General features: G+C 39.4%; 1 protein-coding gene across 1 annotated transcript in view; it reads left to right on the plus strand.

Annotated features, from left to right (window-relative positions):
- Positions 1 to 19,888, plus strand: part of PUDP (pseudouridine 5'-phosphatase) — a 74,666-nt gene that overhangs the window by 28,771 nt on the left and 26,007 nt on the right. Inside the window, exon 3 of the mRNA XM_075736303.1 lies at positions 11,946 to 12,175. Coding sequence (XP_075592418.1) covers positions 11,946 to 12,175 — 230 coding nt within the window. The remainder of the gene's footprint in view (positions 1 to 11,945; positions 12,176 to 19,888) is intronic.

The raw sequence follows: 19,888 nt of genomic DNA on the forward strand, positions 1-19,888 counted from the left end.
CCTTGTGGGCTTATTCTACAGCGTCTTAATTTTGTTTCATTAAGAATGGAATTCATGCAGGTGTTGTGTAAGATGTAAGAAAGACTGGTGACATTTTGAGTTTACAATGTTCTCTGACTAGACTGATCTTTCAGATAGTTACAGGTAAATACAGAAAAGTGAAAAGTAATTGTCATATATATTAACGGCATAAGATGACTTTGATGTGCTGAGTCTCTGACCATCTTTTACAGTTAACAGGCAGGTGAGGTTCTATTTTTCAATCAATTTCTACATTTTTTCCAAAAATTAAGGTTCAAATTTGGTTTGGTGTAGAGCAGTGCTGAATGATGGCCAACAGTGTTTGAAAAAGTGGCTCAAGCAAAGCAGCACTTGTTTCTGGACTGTTGTGGTTTAACCCCAACCACCAACGAAGCTCCACACAGCTGCTCACTCACTCCCCTCCCCAGTGGGATGGAGGAGACAATCAGAAGAGTAAAAGTGAGAAAACTTGTGGGTTGAGATAAAGACAGTTTAATGGGTAAAGCAAAAGCTGCGTACGCAAGCAAAGCAAGACAAGGAATTCATTCACCACTTCCCATGGGCAGGCAGGTGTTCAGCCATCCCCAGGAAAGCAGGGCTCCATCACACATTAACAGTTACTGGGGAAGACAAATGCCATCACTCCCAACGTCCCCCTGCTTCCTTCTTCTTCCTCCAGCTTTATAGGCTGAGCATGACATCATGTGGTCTGGGATATCCCTTTGGTCAGTCGGGGTCAGCTGTCCCGGCTGTGTCCCCTCCCAACTCCTTGTGCACCCCCAGCCCACTCGCTGGTGGGGTGGTGTGAGAAACAGAAAAGGCCTTGATGCTGCTTAAGCACTGCTCAGCAGTAACGAAAACATCCTTGTGTTATCAACACTGTGTCCAGCACAAATCCAACACATAGCCCCGTACTAGCTACTATGAAGAAAATTAACTCTCTCCCAGCCAAAACCAGCACATTCTCCACCCCTTATTCCATACCATTTATGTCATGCTCAGGTCTCACGCTATCCAATGCATTCTCATTACCCACCGGCACCCTTCTCATCCTTTGATACAATACACAGATATCATTCCCTTAGTCTATGGACCACCCCTGTGAAATGTCTATAAAATGTCCACAAAATGTCCACTGAGTTCATTTAGCCCTTGACTTTGGGCTCTATCTGTTGCGGTGGTCATTCAGGACAGGAGAGGTGGTGTGTTGTGTGGCGTTACTGGGCACCAGAGCCAGCTCCAGGTCAAGTCCACGGCTGGACTTGCAATGGTTCTTGTAAGGCTTGTCCTCCATTGGTTCAGGTGGTTGCCCCTGCTCTGGCTTGGATTTATCCACAGACTGCAGTCCCTTAGAGTTGTACCTGCTCCAAGTGGAGCCTTATCTATGAGCCACAGTCTCGCCAGGGTTATACGTGCTGCAGCATAGACTGATTCACAGCCACAGTCACTTTGAGGTGCATCTGTTCCAGCGTGGCCTTACCCATGGGCCACAATCCCTTCAGAGACATATGTGCTCCTGCATGGCCTTACCCACAGTCACAGTGTCTTCAGGAGTAAACCTACTCCAACATGGCTTTACACCTGACTGCAGTCCATCGAGGGGTGTACTATTGTGGGCTTATCCATGGCCACATGCTTTGAGGTGCACCAGCATGACCTCATGCGCAGCCACAGATGCTTTGAGGTGTACCTTTTCCATTGTGGGCTTATCCTTGGGCCACGATCCCTTCAGAGGTGTACCTGCTGTGGCACAGACATAACCACGGCTACAGACGCTTTGAGATACACCTGCTCTGGTGTGGACTTGTCCATGGCCACAGATGCTTCAGGGTGTCCTGCTGCCTCGTGGACTCATCCACAGGTTGCAATCCCTTTGACTCGAGTTCACACTGGGGTTCCAGCCTGTCCAGGACAGCAGCACAGAAACAGCAGCGATGCCCTGGCCACCTGCCAGCCCAGGTGCATCACCATGGCTGTTATCAAAATGTTCCCAGTCAGATGATAAGCAGCACAGCAGTACAGTAAGCAGCCACTAATGAGCACTGGACTCTGATATACAGTAAGGCAAGTAAGCCCCATGGCAGGACTTAATGTTAAGTGCTGCAACTACCTAGCAACAACTAAAAACATCAGTGTGTTACCAACATTATTCTCATATTAAATCTAAGCCACAGCACTATACCAGCTACTAGAAAGAAAATTAACTCTTATCACAGCCAAAACCAGGACACTGGACATAGAATGAGCTATGCACATGTTTACGCCAGCGATGATAACTTTTAATTCCCAAATCAAGTAATTGACAGGTATGTCAGTGGTGGTTAAGGATGATGTGGAAGTTGTATGAATATACAATTGGCAAAGCAGTTCTTTCCCTGACAGGCTGTATCACAGCCATGCCAGTTAATGTACAACAGTTGTGAGACATTAGTGATTGAAGACAGAATTTTGATTACTTTAGTATGGCTGAACTGACTGACAAGCTTCAATACATCAGGCTGTGGTCAAAATACAAATTTCATCTGTGAAGATATATTCATGTCTAATACGGAATTTTCTGGTAACTATTTGAGAGTTTTTCACAGATTTATTTTTAGTTCTGAAAGAATCTTAGGGAAGGTTAGTTTTGATTCAGTGGAGAAAAGAATTAATCTAAGACAATGCTGACAAAATGACAGGGCTGCTACTTGTGCTGTTCCTCTAAGTATTTCTGTCAGAGCACAGACATTGTTATCTGCAAGAGTAGCATAGTTGATTTTTCTGTTTCTGCAAATGCAGTACTACGTTGCAGGGCAGTGGATCATCAGATGAGGAGTGACAAGTGGAGCAGAAGAAAACCATGTGTGTGTACATTTACCTATACATGTATAGGTGTGGTTTTGGTTAACATAAACCTAGAACATACAAAGAGCTGGAAAAACCTAACTCCAAGTTACACACCTGCCAGCAGTTATAGCATCATGCCAGAGTTATGAAATTAATGTCATTCTTTCATAGCAGTCTCAGTTTTTTGGCTCTTCATCATCACAAAGCATAGATCCTTAAGGATTGTGTGGTTGTGTATACCTTTCAGATGTTTTCCATTTCCTGGGTCATTTTCATGATAACTGGGATTTCTTTGTTGCAGCTCTTGTTCATCCAGTACAGAATGTGATGTGCAAGCTATTTTCCAATTCAAGTACAGCTGACTGTCTTTTGCAGACCTGAGGAGGTAATTTCATAGGTCAGTTTTAGTACCCAACGAAGGCAGTCAGAAATCACAAAAAAAGAAGTAAAACAATTCAAGTTCCAATAGCAGCTTGTGGTGGGTTGATGCTGGCTGGAGGCCAAGTGCCCACCAAAGTCACTCTGTCACTCCACTCCCTTCCTCAGCTGTACAGGGGATAGAACATATAATACAAGGCTTGTGGGTCAAGATAAAGACAGGGACAGATCACTCACCAATTACCGTCATGGGCAAAACACACACAATTTGGGAAACTTAACAAACAAATCAGAGCAATGAGAAATAAAAACTAAATTTTAAAACACTGAGGTGGTTTAGGCCCAGCCAGCAGCTGAGTGCCACGCAGCTGCTCACTCACCCCTCCCCCGGCGGGATGGGGAGGAGAACTGAAAAACAACGGCAAAGCCTGGAGGGTTGGGATAAGGGCAGTTTACTGGGACAGCAAGGGAGAGGGAAACAATCAACAACAGTGCTGATAACAGATAGTAACAATGGGTGATAACAGAGAACGATTTACCGAACCCACGACTGACCAACCAGACACTCAGCCCATGCCGAAACTGCACCCACCCCCTGACTAGCCCCCTTTTATGGTGAGCATGATGTCACATGGTATGGAATAGCCCCTGGCCAGCTTGGGTCACCTGTCCTGGCTCCTTGTGAAATTAACTCTATCCTTGCCAGAACCAGGACAAACACCTTCCCTCCCACCTCTCCCTTCTTCCCAGGCATAACTTTACTCCCAGATTCTCTACCTGCTACCCCCCGCCCCCAGCAGTACAGGAGGATGGGGAATGGGAGTTGTGGTCAGTTCATCATCATGCATTGTTGCTGTTCGAGCAAGTCCAGAGGAGGCCACGAAGCTGATTGGAGGGATGGAGCACCTCTCCTATGAGGACAGGCTGAGAGAGTTGGGGTTGTTCAGCCTGGAGAAAAGAAGGGTCCAGGGAGACCTTATAGGAGCCTTCCAGTACCTGAAGGGGCCTACAAGAAAGATAGTGAGGGACTGTTTATCAGGGAGTGTAGTGACAGGACAACGGGTAATGGGTTCAAGCTTTAGGAGGGTCGATTTAAATTAGATGTTAGAAAGAAATTCTTTACTGTGAGAGTGGTGACACACTGGAACAGGTTGCCCAGAGAGGTTGTGGATGCCCCATCCCTGGAAGTGTTCAAGGCCAGGTTGGATGGGGCTTTGGGCAACCTGGTCTAGTGGAGGGTGTCCCTGCCCACAGCAGGGGGGGTTGGAACTAGATGATCTTTAAGGTCCCTTCCAACCCAAACCATTCTATGATTCTATGATTGTCTCTGCCATTCCTTCCTCCTCAGGGGGAGGACTCCTCCTGCTCCCATGGGAGACTCCTTCACCAACTTCTCCAACATGAGTCCTTCCCACAGGCTGCAGTTCTTCACAAACTGCTCCAGTGTGCATCTCTCCCACGGGGTGTAGACCTTCAGGAGTAGACTGCTCCAGCGTGGATCCCCCATGGGGTCACAAGTCCTGCCAGCAAACCTGCTCCAGCATGGGCTCCTCTGTCCACGGGGCCACAGGTCCTGCCAGGAGCTTGCTCCAGCGTGGGCTTCCCACGGGGTCACAGCCTCCTTTGGGTGCATCCACCTGCTCTGCTGTAGGGTCCTCCATGGGCTGCAGGTGGATATGTGCTCCACCATTAACCCCCTCCATGGGCTGCAGGGGGACAGCCTGTCTCACCATGGTCTTCTCCACGGGCTGCAGGGGAACCTCTGCTCCGGTGCCTGAAGCACCTCCTCCCCCTCCTTCTTTACTGACCTTGGTGTCTGCAGAGTTGTTCCTCTCACATATTCTCACTCCTCTTTCTGGCTACAATTGTTCCTTAGGGTTTTTTTCCCCCTTCTTAACTCTAATCCCAGAAGCACTACCACCATTGCTGATGGGCTCGGCCTTGGCCAACAGTGGGTCTGTGTTGGAGCTGGCTGGCATTGGCTTTATTGGACATGAGGGAAGCTTCTAGCAGTGTCTCACAGAAGCCACCTCTGTACCCCCTGCTACCAAAACCTTGCCATGCAAACCCAATACACAACTTGCTCTAAAGTCATATATATTTTTGTGTTGAACAGTTCTATTCAACCAGCAGTCTAGTTTGCTCAGCTATTGTTTCCTTGATTCATGTTGTGCCCTTAACAGTTAAACAGGCTTCCTACAATGTTATCTTTCCTTTTCCTTGCTATTATTGTTTTAACGGTAGGAAACTAGTGAGTCCATGCTGAGCTCAGTGAGCCTGTAACCCCTAGAGATCAGTCAATTAGCTGCAAGCTCAGAACGATGCTGTCTGGCTGATTTCAAACATTTGGCCTTTGCATTAAGTGCTAAAGAATTGCAACCCAAAAATGGTTTTTTGGAAGTCAGCAACACAGTTGATAGAGGTTCTGAGTTGTGTAAAATTTAGTACTTATATTTTTTTTCCATGACCATGCACGTGTCAGTATGTCCAGACTAAAATTAAATTATCGATTTGGTGAACAGGGAGTCTCTGCCACCAGAAGGATCTCTGGTACTTTTTAGAGAGCAATAATATGAGGAAATAGAATTCTTTATTAATAGCCAATTACCTTCCAAATTGGGAAGTAGGTTATTAGTTTCCACCTGCACTTTTGTAGCTCAGAGAAAAGATAACATATCGTTGCAGACAGCATTTTTAATATCTCAGAACAAAAAAGAAGGAGGTGGGTCTGAGAGTTACATTTCCATAGTCTCATCAGATTCGTGGTAATTACACCAAGTGGTGAATAGACCCACCTCTGTCACACTGTCACCTTCACACTGTGACTTCACTTGAGGGTTGAGAGCAAGTGGAGATAACGAATAGCGCTATGCTGATGGACTTGCAACTGTGGTAGCACACCAGACGATGTAAAAAATATCTTTTAATCAGTTTGTGTCTTAAGTGAACAGCTTCTTCTAGTTCTAGGTGAATTTTTTTTTCTGATGCGTGCTTTTAGTGTTCAGAGGCTGCTGAGGTTTTTGCCATAGAATTGCTTTTATGAACTTAAAGAATTATCTTTGAATGGCTAGAAATCTAATCAACTTGACAAAGCTCTGAGTGGTAATATTAGCTTTTCTTTGATTAAAGAGAGTGATGACATCTTGAAGAGCTTTAAGTTTGGTCTGATACCACATTTCAGTGTAGGAACTGTAAATGATTTTGAAAAAGAGGAGCAGTCTTTTTGTACAGAGGCTATATTTATTCTTAAGATTTCCATTTTTACACAACTGGACATAAATCATACCAGACATGCATAATGCATGTACACAGTTAATTCAAACAATGCATGGAGCACTTTAGTTTCCTTTAGTCTTTTTCTCAGCAGTAAATCTTTTCTTCCAAATACACACTGAATGCTCTCAGACAGCTTGTTTTGTGTAATTTTACAGCAAAATGAAGTGGACTTGAATATGGGTCTCTAAAGAGCCTTGATTTTGGTGCCCCAGAGGTCAGGCGTCCTCTGTTCTCATGCTGTTAGTGTGAATAGAAAGCTAACTGTGTCTATGTGGTGGTGAATGAGGAGCAACACTGTGATAGATGTATATGAAGATCTTATAGAGGGAGTGCTGAAAGTCTGCAAAAAGAGTGTGATGTTGTGTTTGGACTCATAATTTGTGTTCGTGAGCTGTGTGAAGAAAACACTTGGTGACCAGTATAGTTCTTCCAACGAAAATTGCAGTGCACAGAGCAAAAGCCTGCTGATCAAGACAGTGTTGTCTAAAAAAGCCTGTAGCCATGTTGTTTCTTCTGCAGAATATGCTGTATCTCAGCTACAATACTTAGCAAGTACAGTTTTATTAGCACAGGCTACATAGTGTAAATGAGCTCCAAAAGTATAGCAGGGAAAGAAAAACGAAACATATGCATACACCAGTGAAGGAAAAAGGGAGACAGGGTAAACAGGTAGTAGATTAACATACTGGTCAAACGTGATACAAAAAGGAAAACAAAAATGAGTATTTTTTGAAGGATAAGTAAGTAGCTCAGATTAAAAAAAGAAGTCCAAGAAAGCTCAAGCATATATGGATACAATACAACATACACAGGAAAAGATTTGCTAAAAGATAAGGACAACACTCATTTGGAAGAATATAAGATATTAATGTATATAATGGCTCTCTGTTCCACCTTGCTCAAAATGGTCTTAAATTGGTTAACACCGTAGCTAAATTAGTTGGAAACTGTAAAGGAATATTATCTATGATGGTTGGTGCAGAACTGAAACCCCTATGAGCTGTTTGGGTTTTATTTGAGGGTGGGAAAAATGGGGATGTGGCTGCTATATGCCCTTCCTAGCAGAATAAGTTAGCTTTCAAATAACAAATTTTAAAAAAGACATACATGCCATCTTCTCTGTTAGCCACTGATTTCCTGTTTCTCTTCCTGGGATTGTAAAATGGTTAAAATACTATTAATTAGAAATTAGATGTAATTAGTACCTACGTGGCCCTCAGGGAAGAAGAAAAGAAATACAAGAGAGGTATGGTACGCTGATGTTCGTGAAAGGGTTTGCTACTGAAAATGCCACTGTTTGTTTACGTGAGTCTTTCTCAGCCAGGTAATGCTCCTGTAATGTAATTGTGAAGCTTAATTTTCGTAAAAGCTACCTTGTAAATTTTTGGATACTAACTTCTTGTGGTCTATTAACAATGTATGCTTTTGCTTAAGAGAAAGCCTTGAGGAGTTCCATTCATTTTTTTAAGGGCTTTTTCTACATAGCTTATGCTTATCTTTTTAGGATTGAAACAGACATTAGAAAAGACCTTGGGATTGTCTGCATAGGCCTGGGCATTTATGTGACCTTGTTCCTGCACTCTTTGCTGGCAGTACACAGGCCATCTCTGTTCCTGAAGTCTTAAGAGTGTAGGACTTTGTCTGTACTTATACGACCGCCAAACAGTGGATTTTCAGGTTAAGGTACTGGCAGAGCTTAGTTTCTGCTTGTGTGCATGATGGTGTAGTTACGCCTTCAAATGAATTGCCTGCAAACAGAAATATGCACACCTGAAATCATTCAACTGGTGAACAGAGGAAACTGAAATTATGGTTCAGTGCTGAAGTGGCATGAGTAATCCTCTTCCCTATCTCATATGTTTGCCCACTTTATGATGGAGATTGCTTTCTTTTCTATCTTGAAAAGTGTTCTTATAGCCTACTATAACATGTTCGTAGAAACTTCACGTTAAGAAGAGAGGACAATAAAAGTTGTTTTGTAAGACAAAAGTTTGGTTGGGGATTTACATTAGAAAAAAAGAGAAGAGCTTTATATTATCTCCTTATTTGTCTGGAGGTATTTCACATGAAATAGGTTTGAATCTGGAGTTCCAGAAGTGTTATAAGTTAAGAACAGTGTTCTAGTCGGTGGTAAACAAACACAAGAAAAAGGATGGTACAAAAATTTCGAAGTATATCGAATAAAATGTAGCAAAAATGTATATGTTGTTCACCATTCTGAAGTATTTTGTATGACACAGATCTCATGTTTGTATAAAGTTGAAAGGAAAATAAAAATTCCCTTTGTTTTCTATCAATTTGAATTATCTCTCAGGAGTTGTTTTGTTAATTTTCACTTCATAATGAATAATGCCATTTGATTATAAAATGCAATAACTTAAAAAAATGTAGAAAACAGTGTTGTAATAGCATATAAATAATTAGATAGGGACTATCATCAGATCATTTTAGCATAGCATTATTTGGTTTCCTGCACTCTTGCTGCACATGTTTGTATTAGTTAATGAAAAGGAAAATGCAACAGTTAGCCCAGGGGTTTTGTTGTTCGATATAAGTCTTAATTTTAGTTTGTGGTTTCTGCTGAATCTAAAGAGAACAAACAAACACCACATTAGGAGTCTAATGGAGGAACAATACTTACTTTAAAAAAAAAAAAAACAAACCTTTTTCTGTAACTTTCAGAACAAAAGTGCTGATCTCTGCCTTTAAAATGCATCTGTGGTCCCAGAATAAGTAACTCCTTTCTGTTGATTTAGTTTGGTTTTTTCCTCTTTTCCCAAAGTTGTTAACTTTATGGACATTTGTGATTGATCGGGTTTTAAAGATGCTAACATTTAAAGTTGATCCTTCATCTTTTCAGCTTCTGTAACTAAATTCAACTTACAATTTTTTTCACCTATTTTTCTTTCCAGTAGTCACCAGTGTTTAACTATTACATACAGTAATACATATCGAATACAGTAACCTTCTGTCTGTTGTAAAACTTAGTATTTAAAGAGATAGAGGAAAGAAACAGTATTCACCTTTTTTATTATTTGAAATGAAAGTACATTTGGAAATAAAGCATAGTAATGTAAAGAAAACTCTTGCTATATCTGACGTTCCTTCCCCACACAAAAATTATGGAACATTCCTCAAGATATATGCTTGTTCTCTCATCAAGTGATGCTTTTCTCAAAATATGCCAAAAATAGGTTCAACATTATTGCATAAGTACACCCACTAGAAGCTCAATTAAGCAATGTCCCCAACATTATCTATGTTTATTATTTCAAACTCTCTGTAAGTGAGATAAGAGCACACAGGGAAACATTTTATTTTATACACAGAGTTATGCTCATGGAAAAAAAAAATCAAAGTCAAAGAAATATACTCTTCTCACTGAATGGCATAGTTTTAATTTCTGAAGCAGGTATCCAACTGACTTAAACCAGCCCCTTAAGAGAGCTCAGTTTCTCTCTTTTGCAATTACTAAAGCAAGTAACACTGGGCAGAGGAGGGGAGCTGTCAGTCACAGTTGTTAATACCAGAGCTTTATCTATTGATGCTGTGAACCCAGAGTAATGAACACCTCAAGCCTAATGGATGGAAACTTCAATCCGATCCAGTCTTCTAGGGAAGGTTAATGCAGGGAGCAGTGAAAACACAGCAGTCTGTGTAAGGGGGAAACATACTTCATTATTTGGTGCAAGTTTTGAGTTTCCTAGGCAGAGGTTTCAATTCTTCTTTGCTGCAGCATTCTAAATGCTGTATATCTCTCGCAGACAAAACAATTAGCAGTGTCTAATGGATTTTTTAATGATTACTTGAAGAATTTATGTTGTACTGCCTGAGATTGTTACTGCATGCGTACCGCATTAGGAGTGTATCCTCGTGCTGGAAAAACAGAGATCCTTATTTCTTTTAATCTTTCTTTGTTTTTTTGGTTTTAATCAAATATGCTAAAAGAAAAAGAAAAATAGAAAAGAAGAGAACTTGCTGCATGTGGCTAAGCTTTCGGTAGGAGGGATGGAGAATGGTCCCAAGAAGCCTAGCAGATAGGTCCCTCTGTGATGGATGGGCTTCAATCTCTTATATGGTAGCTACAGGTAAGGTAGGAGCTAGCGAGTTCACAGGAATTTTCACCATAATTCTTCATAGCCACTGAGTTTTTAATTGGTTGGTTTTGATGTAACTGAAGTCTTATTTGATTGAAAAATCTGTATAGCTATAGTGGTTATAATGACAAAGTATATGCCAGGGGAATTTTCTTACAGATCTTTAAAGAAGTTCCCTGGTTTCCCTTCTGTTGACATTTTCTTTAAAAAAAGCACAAGACAGATACTAAGAGAGGTATTATCTTCCTAATGAAGAATTAGATGCTGAGTTAGAACAATAATTGTGTCAGTAATTTGATGTGATGGCAAAGTGTCTAGAGCTATACTGGTGGTAACTGATGCAAACAAAAATGGATTTTGTTGATCTATAGCTTTTACAAAGAAATAACAAACTTGGAATGAAAATGTTTTTCAACTGCTACTGTCTTCAGCTTCTTAAGTTATGCTAGCTATTCTTCTATATGCAATTTAATTTTTTTCCATACATCTGATTTTCCGTCTGTATTTTTTTTCTAATCTATCTTGCTGTGTTTACACATATGCAAATAATTTTTAAATGGCATATTTTTATTAAAGTGCATTTTCTGAATAATGTAAATCTTTGCTCTCTGGAGCTATTAGGGACAGCTGCATTTTAGCTCCCTTGTAGTGAGGGAAGCCAAAAAGAGAAAGTAAACACACACACAAATTTACACACCGAAATCATGACATGTGCTGGGGGAATATAAGAGAAAACCCTGAAGAAATAACCTTTCTGCAACAGTGCTTTTCTGTGGCTGACTACCTCCAATAGAAATGTAGAATAAACATACCCTGTGACAGATGAACTGAAGCTGTGCTGCAGTGGGACTGAAGAAAATGAGCTATTTCAAAAGAGCACAACTTTAGAGAAAACTAACTATATCATAGCAAGGGCATAGGAGATAGAAAAAGTCTTCTTACTTATGTAATCTTTAGACTTTTTTATATTGCTACACACACGATATGCTAGCCTTGCTAAATCTTGCAGAGAATTTAGAATAAATTCCTTTGAATGAATGCATTTCATGTAAAAAAAAAAAAAAAAAAGACATTTAGGCTACTGCTTTACATTAAGAGATCTATTAATTTAATATGGATTAACTTAATGTTTCAGAATGATGACATAATTTGTATCTGAAATAAAAAAGTTAACTTCTATTTAGCATCATATTTCTTCTACACTAACTGATTGAAATAGCTTGTTATAGTCAGACGACATTGTGGAAATATTGCTAAATATATTTGAAGTAGGTATGAATATTAATACATATACCTACATATATGCATATATTTTAAAAAAATAAAATGTACATATTTGTCTTGCAGGGGTAGATAAGCTGATCCGTCATTTACACAAACACAACATACCCATAGCTGTTGCCACCAGCTCAGCTGAAGCGACATTCCAGATGAAAACAGCCAGACACAAAGACTTCTTTGGTCTTTTTCATCATACTGTGTTGGGAGATGACCCCGAGGTGAAGTGTGGCAAGCCACAACCTGATGCATTTCTAGTTTGTGCAAAGAGATTTCACCCTCCTGCACCTCCAGAGAAGGTAAGAAGGGGAGGGGAAAAATTAACTGAAAAGTTAGGAATATTCTGTTTGGTCTGTATTTGGATATATATTTTTAATGTGATAAATACTTAGATTAAGATTTGATATAAACATTACAAAAATCAGTAACCTCTATTTTCAAAGATGTTTATGCTGTTGAAGCAAGAGATTGTTGGAAAGCATAATTTCCCCTCACTATGTATGATCTTTGTAATGCAGATTGCTCTGATTTACTACACGGTAGTGTAGCAGTAATAGGAAAGTGTAATGATTTTCCGCTCTATGCATAAATCTGCAAGCTTAACTTCACTACTCAAAGTTTGGAAACAGTTATTTAAACATAGATGAGTTTATTTTTCATACATTCATGGCTGATTTACCTCCTAAGTGTCTAAACATTAAAAATACTTCTTTGTAAAGAGGGCATGTGTTTTTCCTAAGCCATCTCTTTCTTCTTGCATCATAATTCTTTTCTGATTTAAAACCAATCAGTTTGAGCAATCGTTCTCAAATAGTCGAGATACTTAGTTTCTCTCTCTTATGTATAACTTTCCAAACTTGATTCTGAAATAGAAATCTGTAGAGAGAATGTTTGAAAGATAAATTGAGAGTTAGTTAAAATAATGTCTTTGCTTTTATTTTAAATTAAATTGCCTTTCTCCTTAAAATATTTTTCTCACTTCTTTATCCTGAGTGGAACATAAGTTTTGAAGTTTTGGAGTTTGATTACTGCAGAAAAATGAATTACATGCTGATTTTTAAGGAACAACTTTATGTGGCTTAGACTATGATTACTGTTTTCTCAGTAGGATTATTGAGGGAAAAAATGGTTACACAAATACATAGGGAATGATTAGCTAAGATTCTTCAGCCTTTTATACTTCAAGTTCTCACCCAGGGTCTCAATGGTATTTGCATTGCCTGGGAACACAAAGTGAAATAAGTTTGATGGAATGTGGCGTACTATGAACAGTGTTAAACTGATTTTGTTTTGTTTTGTCTTTTTTTCTTTTGCAAGTTCTCTTGACATTCTGTGTGTGTGCATCAACCTCACTTGGAAACTTAGATTTTTAGAAAAGATAACACCAAATGTACACGATCATGTTCATGCAGATGGTGGTTGTATGGATATGTTGGGTACTTGTGTGAGTAGGCCTTCTGTGGTAGGTTCTAAATGTTGAGAATCTGAGCAGCAAGGCTGTAAATCTCACCTTAGAGTCAAGTAATTATGAATTTTGAACATGTTCATACTCAATTGAGAGCAAATATTGAGAAGCAGCTCAAGGTTCTGGAGGGATAAGGAGTTGAAAGCTTAAACCACAGCTTAATGTTGCTTTCATATAAAATTATTCTTTCTTGCTTAACTATATGTCATGGGAACAAAAAATCAGGGTATGTTCCTGTAATGTTGTATGGTGTGGGTTTTTTTGCAAAACAGGGTAAGAGGTGTGTAATGCATATTTTTTGATTGGTTGGAGGTATGGCTGTAAGCTGTTCTGTAATTCTGAAAATAAAAGAGTATAAAGTATTGAGAATTTATATAAAGCTGGGTCATAACTGGTATTGTTTCTGAAGGAGAGGTAAAGAAATTAAATGTCAGCTTTGTTAATGACAAATTAAAATATTATTTCATGTGAGGAGCCTAATAGTAATATCCAGAAGGACAGCTTTCCCAAAGCTCTTAGTTTATTTGGCTCTGTTTCAGAAGAGTCACAAGGTGGTAATAATTAAAAAGGACAAAAAACATTAAAAAAACCAAACCAAAACCAAACAACAACCAATAAAACAGTGACACTGTGTTGCTGATATTTTTGTTTATTCAGCAGTAAGTAGCTTAGCTGTGTTAAATATCAAAAACTGTTTGAAGATAATCGTTGCATCTGTATTACACTTAATAATTTTAAACTTTAAAGGATTGTTAGAGAAAATTTCAGTGTTCATTGTAGTTTTGTATAGTTATTTTCTTTAACCTCTGTTTGAAGAAGAGCATAAATGTTTGAACCCATGCTTTACCTTTATATGAAGTTTAACAACACTGAGGATTTCCTTGGTGCAGATAATTCAGCTGAACTTTTTTTTGTCGCATCTACAAAATCACAAATGTCTAAGTGTGGGAATTTAACACAAACATAGAACTCCCAAGAAGAAGAAAATCAAAACAGTACATGTAAAACTATGTGAAACACTTATGACCAATTGCAATGTGTTGGCATCTGCAGTGTTTAGTCCCAAGCGGTGAACTATATAGAGCTATATATCTCTATTTGGATTTCATGCTGAAAATCAGTAACATGGAAGTTTGCAGCAAAATATCAGGAGGTATAGGTAATGTCTGCATAAGCAAGTAATTGCACTCAAGAGAAACAGATTATTAGAGCAATGTATTTGGTGCTTAGGCCCATACATCTATGCTATATGTGATTTGAATGTTTTCCGTTGGATTAGATGTACTCTGATCCCTGGCTGAAAGCTGTATAAGGTTCTTGGGAGCTTTATGTCCGCTTAAGCATTGGAGATTGCTTGATATGCACCTGGAGAGGACTTCTGCTTTAGCGTCCTGCTAAAGCAACCTGGTACACACCAAAACTACTTAGTGAAACAAACCATCAGGTAGCATCTGGCAGATTTGCTGCAAAACTTCACTGCTGCTCCAAGCGAAAAATACAATGTAGCTATAGAAGGCCAAATCCAGAATTTAGCTGTAGTGGCATGCTAGCCTCTGACTGTTGCTGTGCAGGCATACTTCTACAAATAGGCAGTTCTAAAATGATACAAAAATGATATGATGTCTGCTTTACTATCATTGAAGGATGTCATAATTGTCCATCTGGGAATTTCTTAAATGTTGACCTTTTGGTATACAGTCTTTGGTTAACTAGGAAATTAATAAGCATAATGATGAAACCACGGCACAGGAATTTCAGACAAGATACACCTTGCAAATTCAGCCTAAGTCTTACTGTCTTGTGATGCGTGAAGTTTCATATGAACTTCCAGCACTAGTAGCAATGCACTGTCATTAATGAAATGTAATTAATGAAATCAGTCAGGTAATCAAAATGTGATCTGCAGATTAAATACTAGAAATTTTGGACAAAGTCTGCTCTCAAATACACAGACGCAACTTGTATGAAAAACAGCTGGAGCCGTACATACGTAGAAACAACGTGTGCTTGAATATTGTAAAAATTTCAGGCCACGATATTCAAAATACTGTGGTTTTTTCCATACATTTTATTTAGACAATTGAAAAAACTTTTCAAAGCTTTATTTTTGGTTTGTTGGGGTTTTTTTTTAAATTATTATTTTCCTACCTTTATATGATTATAATTTGGAAAATAAGTTGTTTTATATTTTTCTCAAATTACTTAGTATTTTTCTGTTTTTCAAATTTTTACAATGGTAATTCCTTTTAAGGAAACCTTTAAAATGTGCCACAGAGGCAAAATCAGAGTTTCATTGATCACACCACTGTGAAATTTTGTAAATTCAGCTATATATGCCAAGGGATGTTAAAGACAACAAGAAGGGCTTCTATAAGTCCATAGGAGACAAAAGGAAGACTAGGGAAAACGTGAGCCTGTTGCTGAATGAGATGGGGGGCTTGGCTACACAGAGCATGAGAAAGGCTGAAGTACTGAATGCAGCAAGGCAGGAACGCCAGGTCCCGGAGACCAGGCGGAAGGGTTGGAGCAAGGAAGGTGTACGCTTGTTGGAAGAGGATCACGTCAGGGAATACACAAGCAAATTGGACATGGATAAGTCCATGGGCCCTGATAGGATGCAGCTGCGAGTGCTGAGGGAGCTGGCAGATGTCATTGCAAAGCCACTCTTGTTGGGACAGTTTGCTGATGAAGAGAAGAGAATGCTCAGGGGGATCGTATTAATATATATAAATATCTGAAGAGAGAATGTAAAGACAGATCCAGGCTCTTTTCAGTGGTGCCCAGTGACAGAACCAGAGGCGATGGGCACAAAAAACCACAGGAGGCTCTGTCTGAGCACAAGGAAACTCTTTTTTACTGTGAGGGTAACCGAGCACTGGCAGAGGTTGCCCAGGGAGGTGTTGCGGTCTCCATCCTTGGAGATATTCAGAAGCTGTCTGGAGATGGTCCTGGGCAATAGACTTTAGGTGTCCCTGCTTGAGCACAGGGGTTGGACCAGATGAACTCCAGATGTCCCTTCCAACCTCAGCCATCCTGTGATTTGGTGATACACTTCACAGATTTGATCTAAAAAAAAAAAAAAAGAAACAAAAGTGCTTTTGCTAAACAATATTTTTCTGTTCTATTTTGATTTAAAGGGCTCATATATTTAAAATCATGCTTTTGGAATTTATAAGTATTATATTATTAATTTTTGCTTTAAAAGAACTCATAATAACCTTGCTGTTTGTGTGCTTCTGTGTGTATTTGTATGTAAGATATATATATATCAACTATAACTTTTCAGTGTTATCTTGAAGCAGCTTTGTTTCATAGTAACAAAAATGTTATGCTACTAAATTTATTTCAAATATGGCTCTAACTCAGAGGGTTTCAGACATTCTCAAGCAAACATTTATACATACTTGCAATATACTCATGTCATTAAAAACACATGAATTAATTATTTACCTACTTGAGAATGTGGCAGGTCAAGGCCTTTCTTTCCAGTATTTTAGTTCTTTTGCCTATAGCTTTTCTGTAAAATAAAGGACCATACTAGTAGTGTAATTTTAAACCAAACAAATACCATTTATATCCATTGTTTAAAAAGAGGAAAAGGTTGTAATACAGGTTGTAATTCTCTCTTACGAAGAATCAATCTGTTCTATTTAAAAATTTCCACGTGATGTAAATCTTCGCCTTAATTTAAAACACTATTTCTTTGCAGTTTCTTCCATTTCTAATTAATTAATTGATCCCATAGTTACGAATAATCTCTGTACCAAATCTAGTGAGAGCTCATTAAAATTTTTCAGACTGATTAAATGGCATTAGGATTTATGAGTCTCAGTGGACTTTTTATGTCATAGAAAAGAGAAGTTCAAAGAGGAATTTTCTGAGACTTTTTTTTGCTACAAAAGATGTAGTAAAAGAGTAATAGAGATTCAGAACATTATTACCATTTTGTAATTTTAGTCTATATTATACAAGGAAAACAAGAGGGTGAAGAAGGCTGATTTAGCACTTAACGTGACCATCATTATTATGAGCTTGTGTAAAAAGGATGACAAAACCTATTTTTTTTTAATTTCTTCTCCCTGAATTTTTTCCCTTTTTCTACTTTTTTCCCGCTTCAACCGCACTACTTTTAGTGTATGCATGTAGTGTATGTATCTCACTTACTGTGGTTTTCAGATAAGTAGCTATTTTATTAGTGGTGGTTTTGTTACTCCTTACGTATACCCGCAGGTTGAATTTATTAGGAGTACTTTAAATAAGGTTCAGAAATTACAAAGGCATGAACAGCTGTTCTAGGTGGCGTACTGAGCTGTAAATTGGAATCCCTGCTGTTGAAATCACATATTTTTTTAGTCATCATAAATCTGCCCCTTTTGCATTGTAGAAATGAATTCACTTGCACTCTTTCCTGAATGTTTACAATTCACAAATCAGACATTTTATTTTAAAAACAACAGTATTAAATGGAAAAAATACAGACAGTTTTCAACTTAGTTCAAACCTACATCAATGTTCGTCTCTTCAACCTTGGCTCTAGTCTGTCCTTTGAATGGGCCTACGTTACCGATTTTTCCTCAGCTGAAACACTCTTCTGGACAGCTGTTCATGGTATAAACCGTTCTGATTTACCCATGTTCTGCTGTCTTATGTCCTCGGACTCACAATTTTTACCAGTTATTTTAGCATATTGCGAGATATTTGCTTTTTTCCAGTCGTATAGCCTGTGATCATAAATGGTCATAGTACACCTAACTTTTAAGGCGTGAGGCTGCATTCAGTGGGACAGAGGAAGAAGAGTTTGTAGTAACTCACTGTTGTTCACGTACACTGCGGTCTGCACAGCAGCAGATGCGGCATGTGCCCGCGGCCACTCGCTGCGTGAGGAGGGACCAGCGTCACCCCACGACTCTTTTCTAGCTGCCTGTGCGTTTTGAGGTAGAAGTCTGAATTTGGGCTTTCTTTTCAGAAGCCACTTGACTTTCTTGTCTGTACTGATGTAATTATAGTTCATTAATTAGTTCAAATTAGGCAGTTGATGGGCTAGAGCCAATAGAGAACTTCTTGTGTCATCTGATTTGTCAGTGCCAACTCCTGAGTAGCCAGGTGGTTCATACACTGACTGAAAGGGCTGGGATATTTGAGTGTTTCTGGTGTATGTGTGTTTCCTTGTTGGGCTTTTTTGGAGATAATTTCCTCACTGCATGCACAGAGTGCCCCATTGGAGTCCATTACTTGCAAGGTTGTGCTCCCTCAGCGTTCCCGTTAGCCTCGTGTCTTGTGCTGCACAGTGGCCCGCATCCAAGCAGGGCAGAGAAGACTCTCCCTTGGCAGAAGGGTGTTGTGTGGTGGGGATGGTGCTCCCTGGGAGGCGGTGGGACTGCTGAGCAGCTGGTTCAGTGCCAAGAGCTTGAAACCACTGCTCCTGCGTACACATGGCATGCTTAAGTTTGCAGCAAAAGCAGAGTTCACTCCCTTGATGAATTTAGATTACATATGGCAGATTTTACTGTTACTGTACATGGGGTGATTGGGAGGTGAATGAAGTATGTCGCATCATTTTTGTGTACCCAGGTTAGTTTAGTTGTTCCATGCAGATGTACCCTTAAATCTTGAGAGTGGGTAGCAAGTGAAATCTGAAAGGGTGTATCCATTGGCTTGAGAACAGGACGTTTCCACTTGTCTGCCTTCTGGCCAAGGTGAGATGCCAAATTCAGTAGGAACCTCCCTTGCTGACTTTATAGGTTTTTGAGAAACGAGGTTTTTGCTTTCATGTGTACATCCAAAGTTGCCCAGTCTCAACAGCTTGTGTCTGTTTCTCAGGAACTAAGCATCTCTTGCAGTTAATCTTTTGTAAAGCATAATTGGAAAAGTGGTCCCAGCGCATTCTTAAAATGTCAAGAAAAAATGCCTCCATAGAGAACATAACAGCAATCTGGGACTTCTGTTTTCTTTTTAAAGTGGATCAAAAGAGAGGGTTGTCCTTATCTTGTCCACTGTGTGGAATACTTCCTCAGAAAATTGGGGAAAACAGCTTTTTGAGCACTCTTTAACCCGAGGAGTTCAGTCTTCCAGTTTTTGGGTTTCCTTCGGGGTTGTTCTAGTTACTACACACGGCACACCAGCTGTTTGCTCAGGAAGATTCTTGTCTAGAACTTTCTCCTGAATTGATAGAACATTTACTTTTCTTGCTCTACAGTATGACTGAAGACTAATTTCTAGATGGCAAGTTGTGATTTGAGTATTTAGTATGTGTTGCTGGCCCAGCTCTTGAATTCCTGCTACTGTGGGGCAGCACAAAATAATAAACATCATAACTGTTTTTTACATTCCCCTCCTCCCCCATTGGGGAAGCTATTGATTTCAGACAGACTCTGGAGAAATGTCAAGGAGTAAATTATACCTTTAAATTGCCTATTAGGCAATGTAAATTAAGTAGGTATTGAACAATGTGGAGTTTTACACTACAGTGGAGTGTTAAGACCTCCATCTTGAAATACTGCTAGAAGTTTACAGCTTGGGATGCAAAGATCACAGCTGTCTAGTGGAA

Source organism: Balearica regulorum, chromosome 1 (assembly GCF_011004875.1).
Source record: "Balearica regulorum gibbericeps isolate bBalReg1 chromosome 1, bBalReg1.pri, whole genome shotgun sequence".
Classification (NCBI taxonomy): Eukaryota; Metazoa; Chordata; class Aves; order Gruiformes; family Gruidae; genus Balearica; species Balearica regulorum.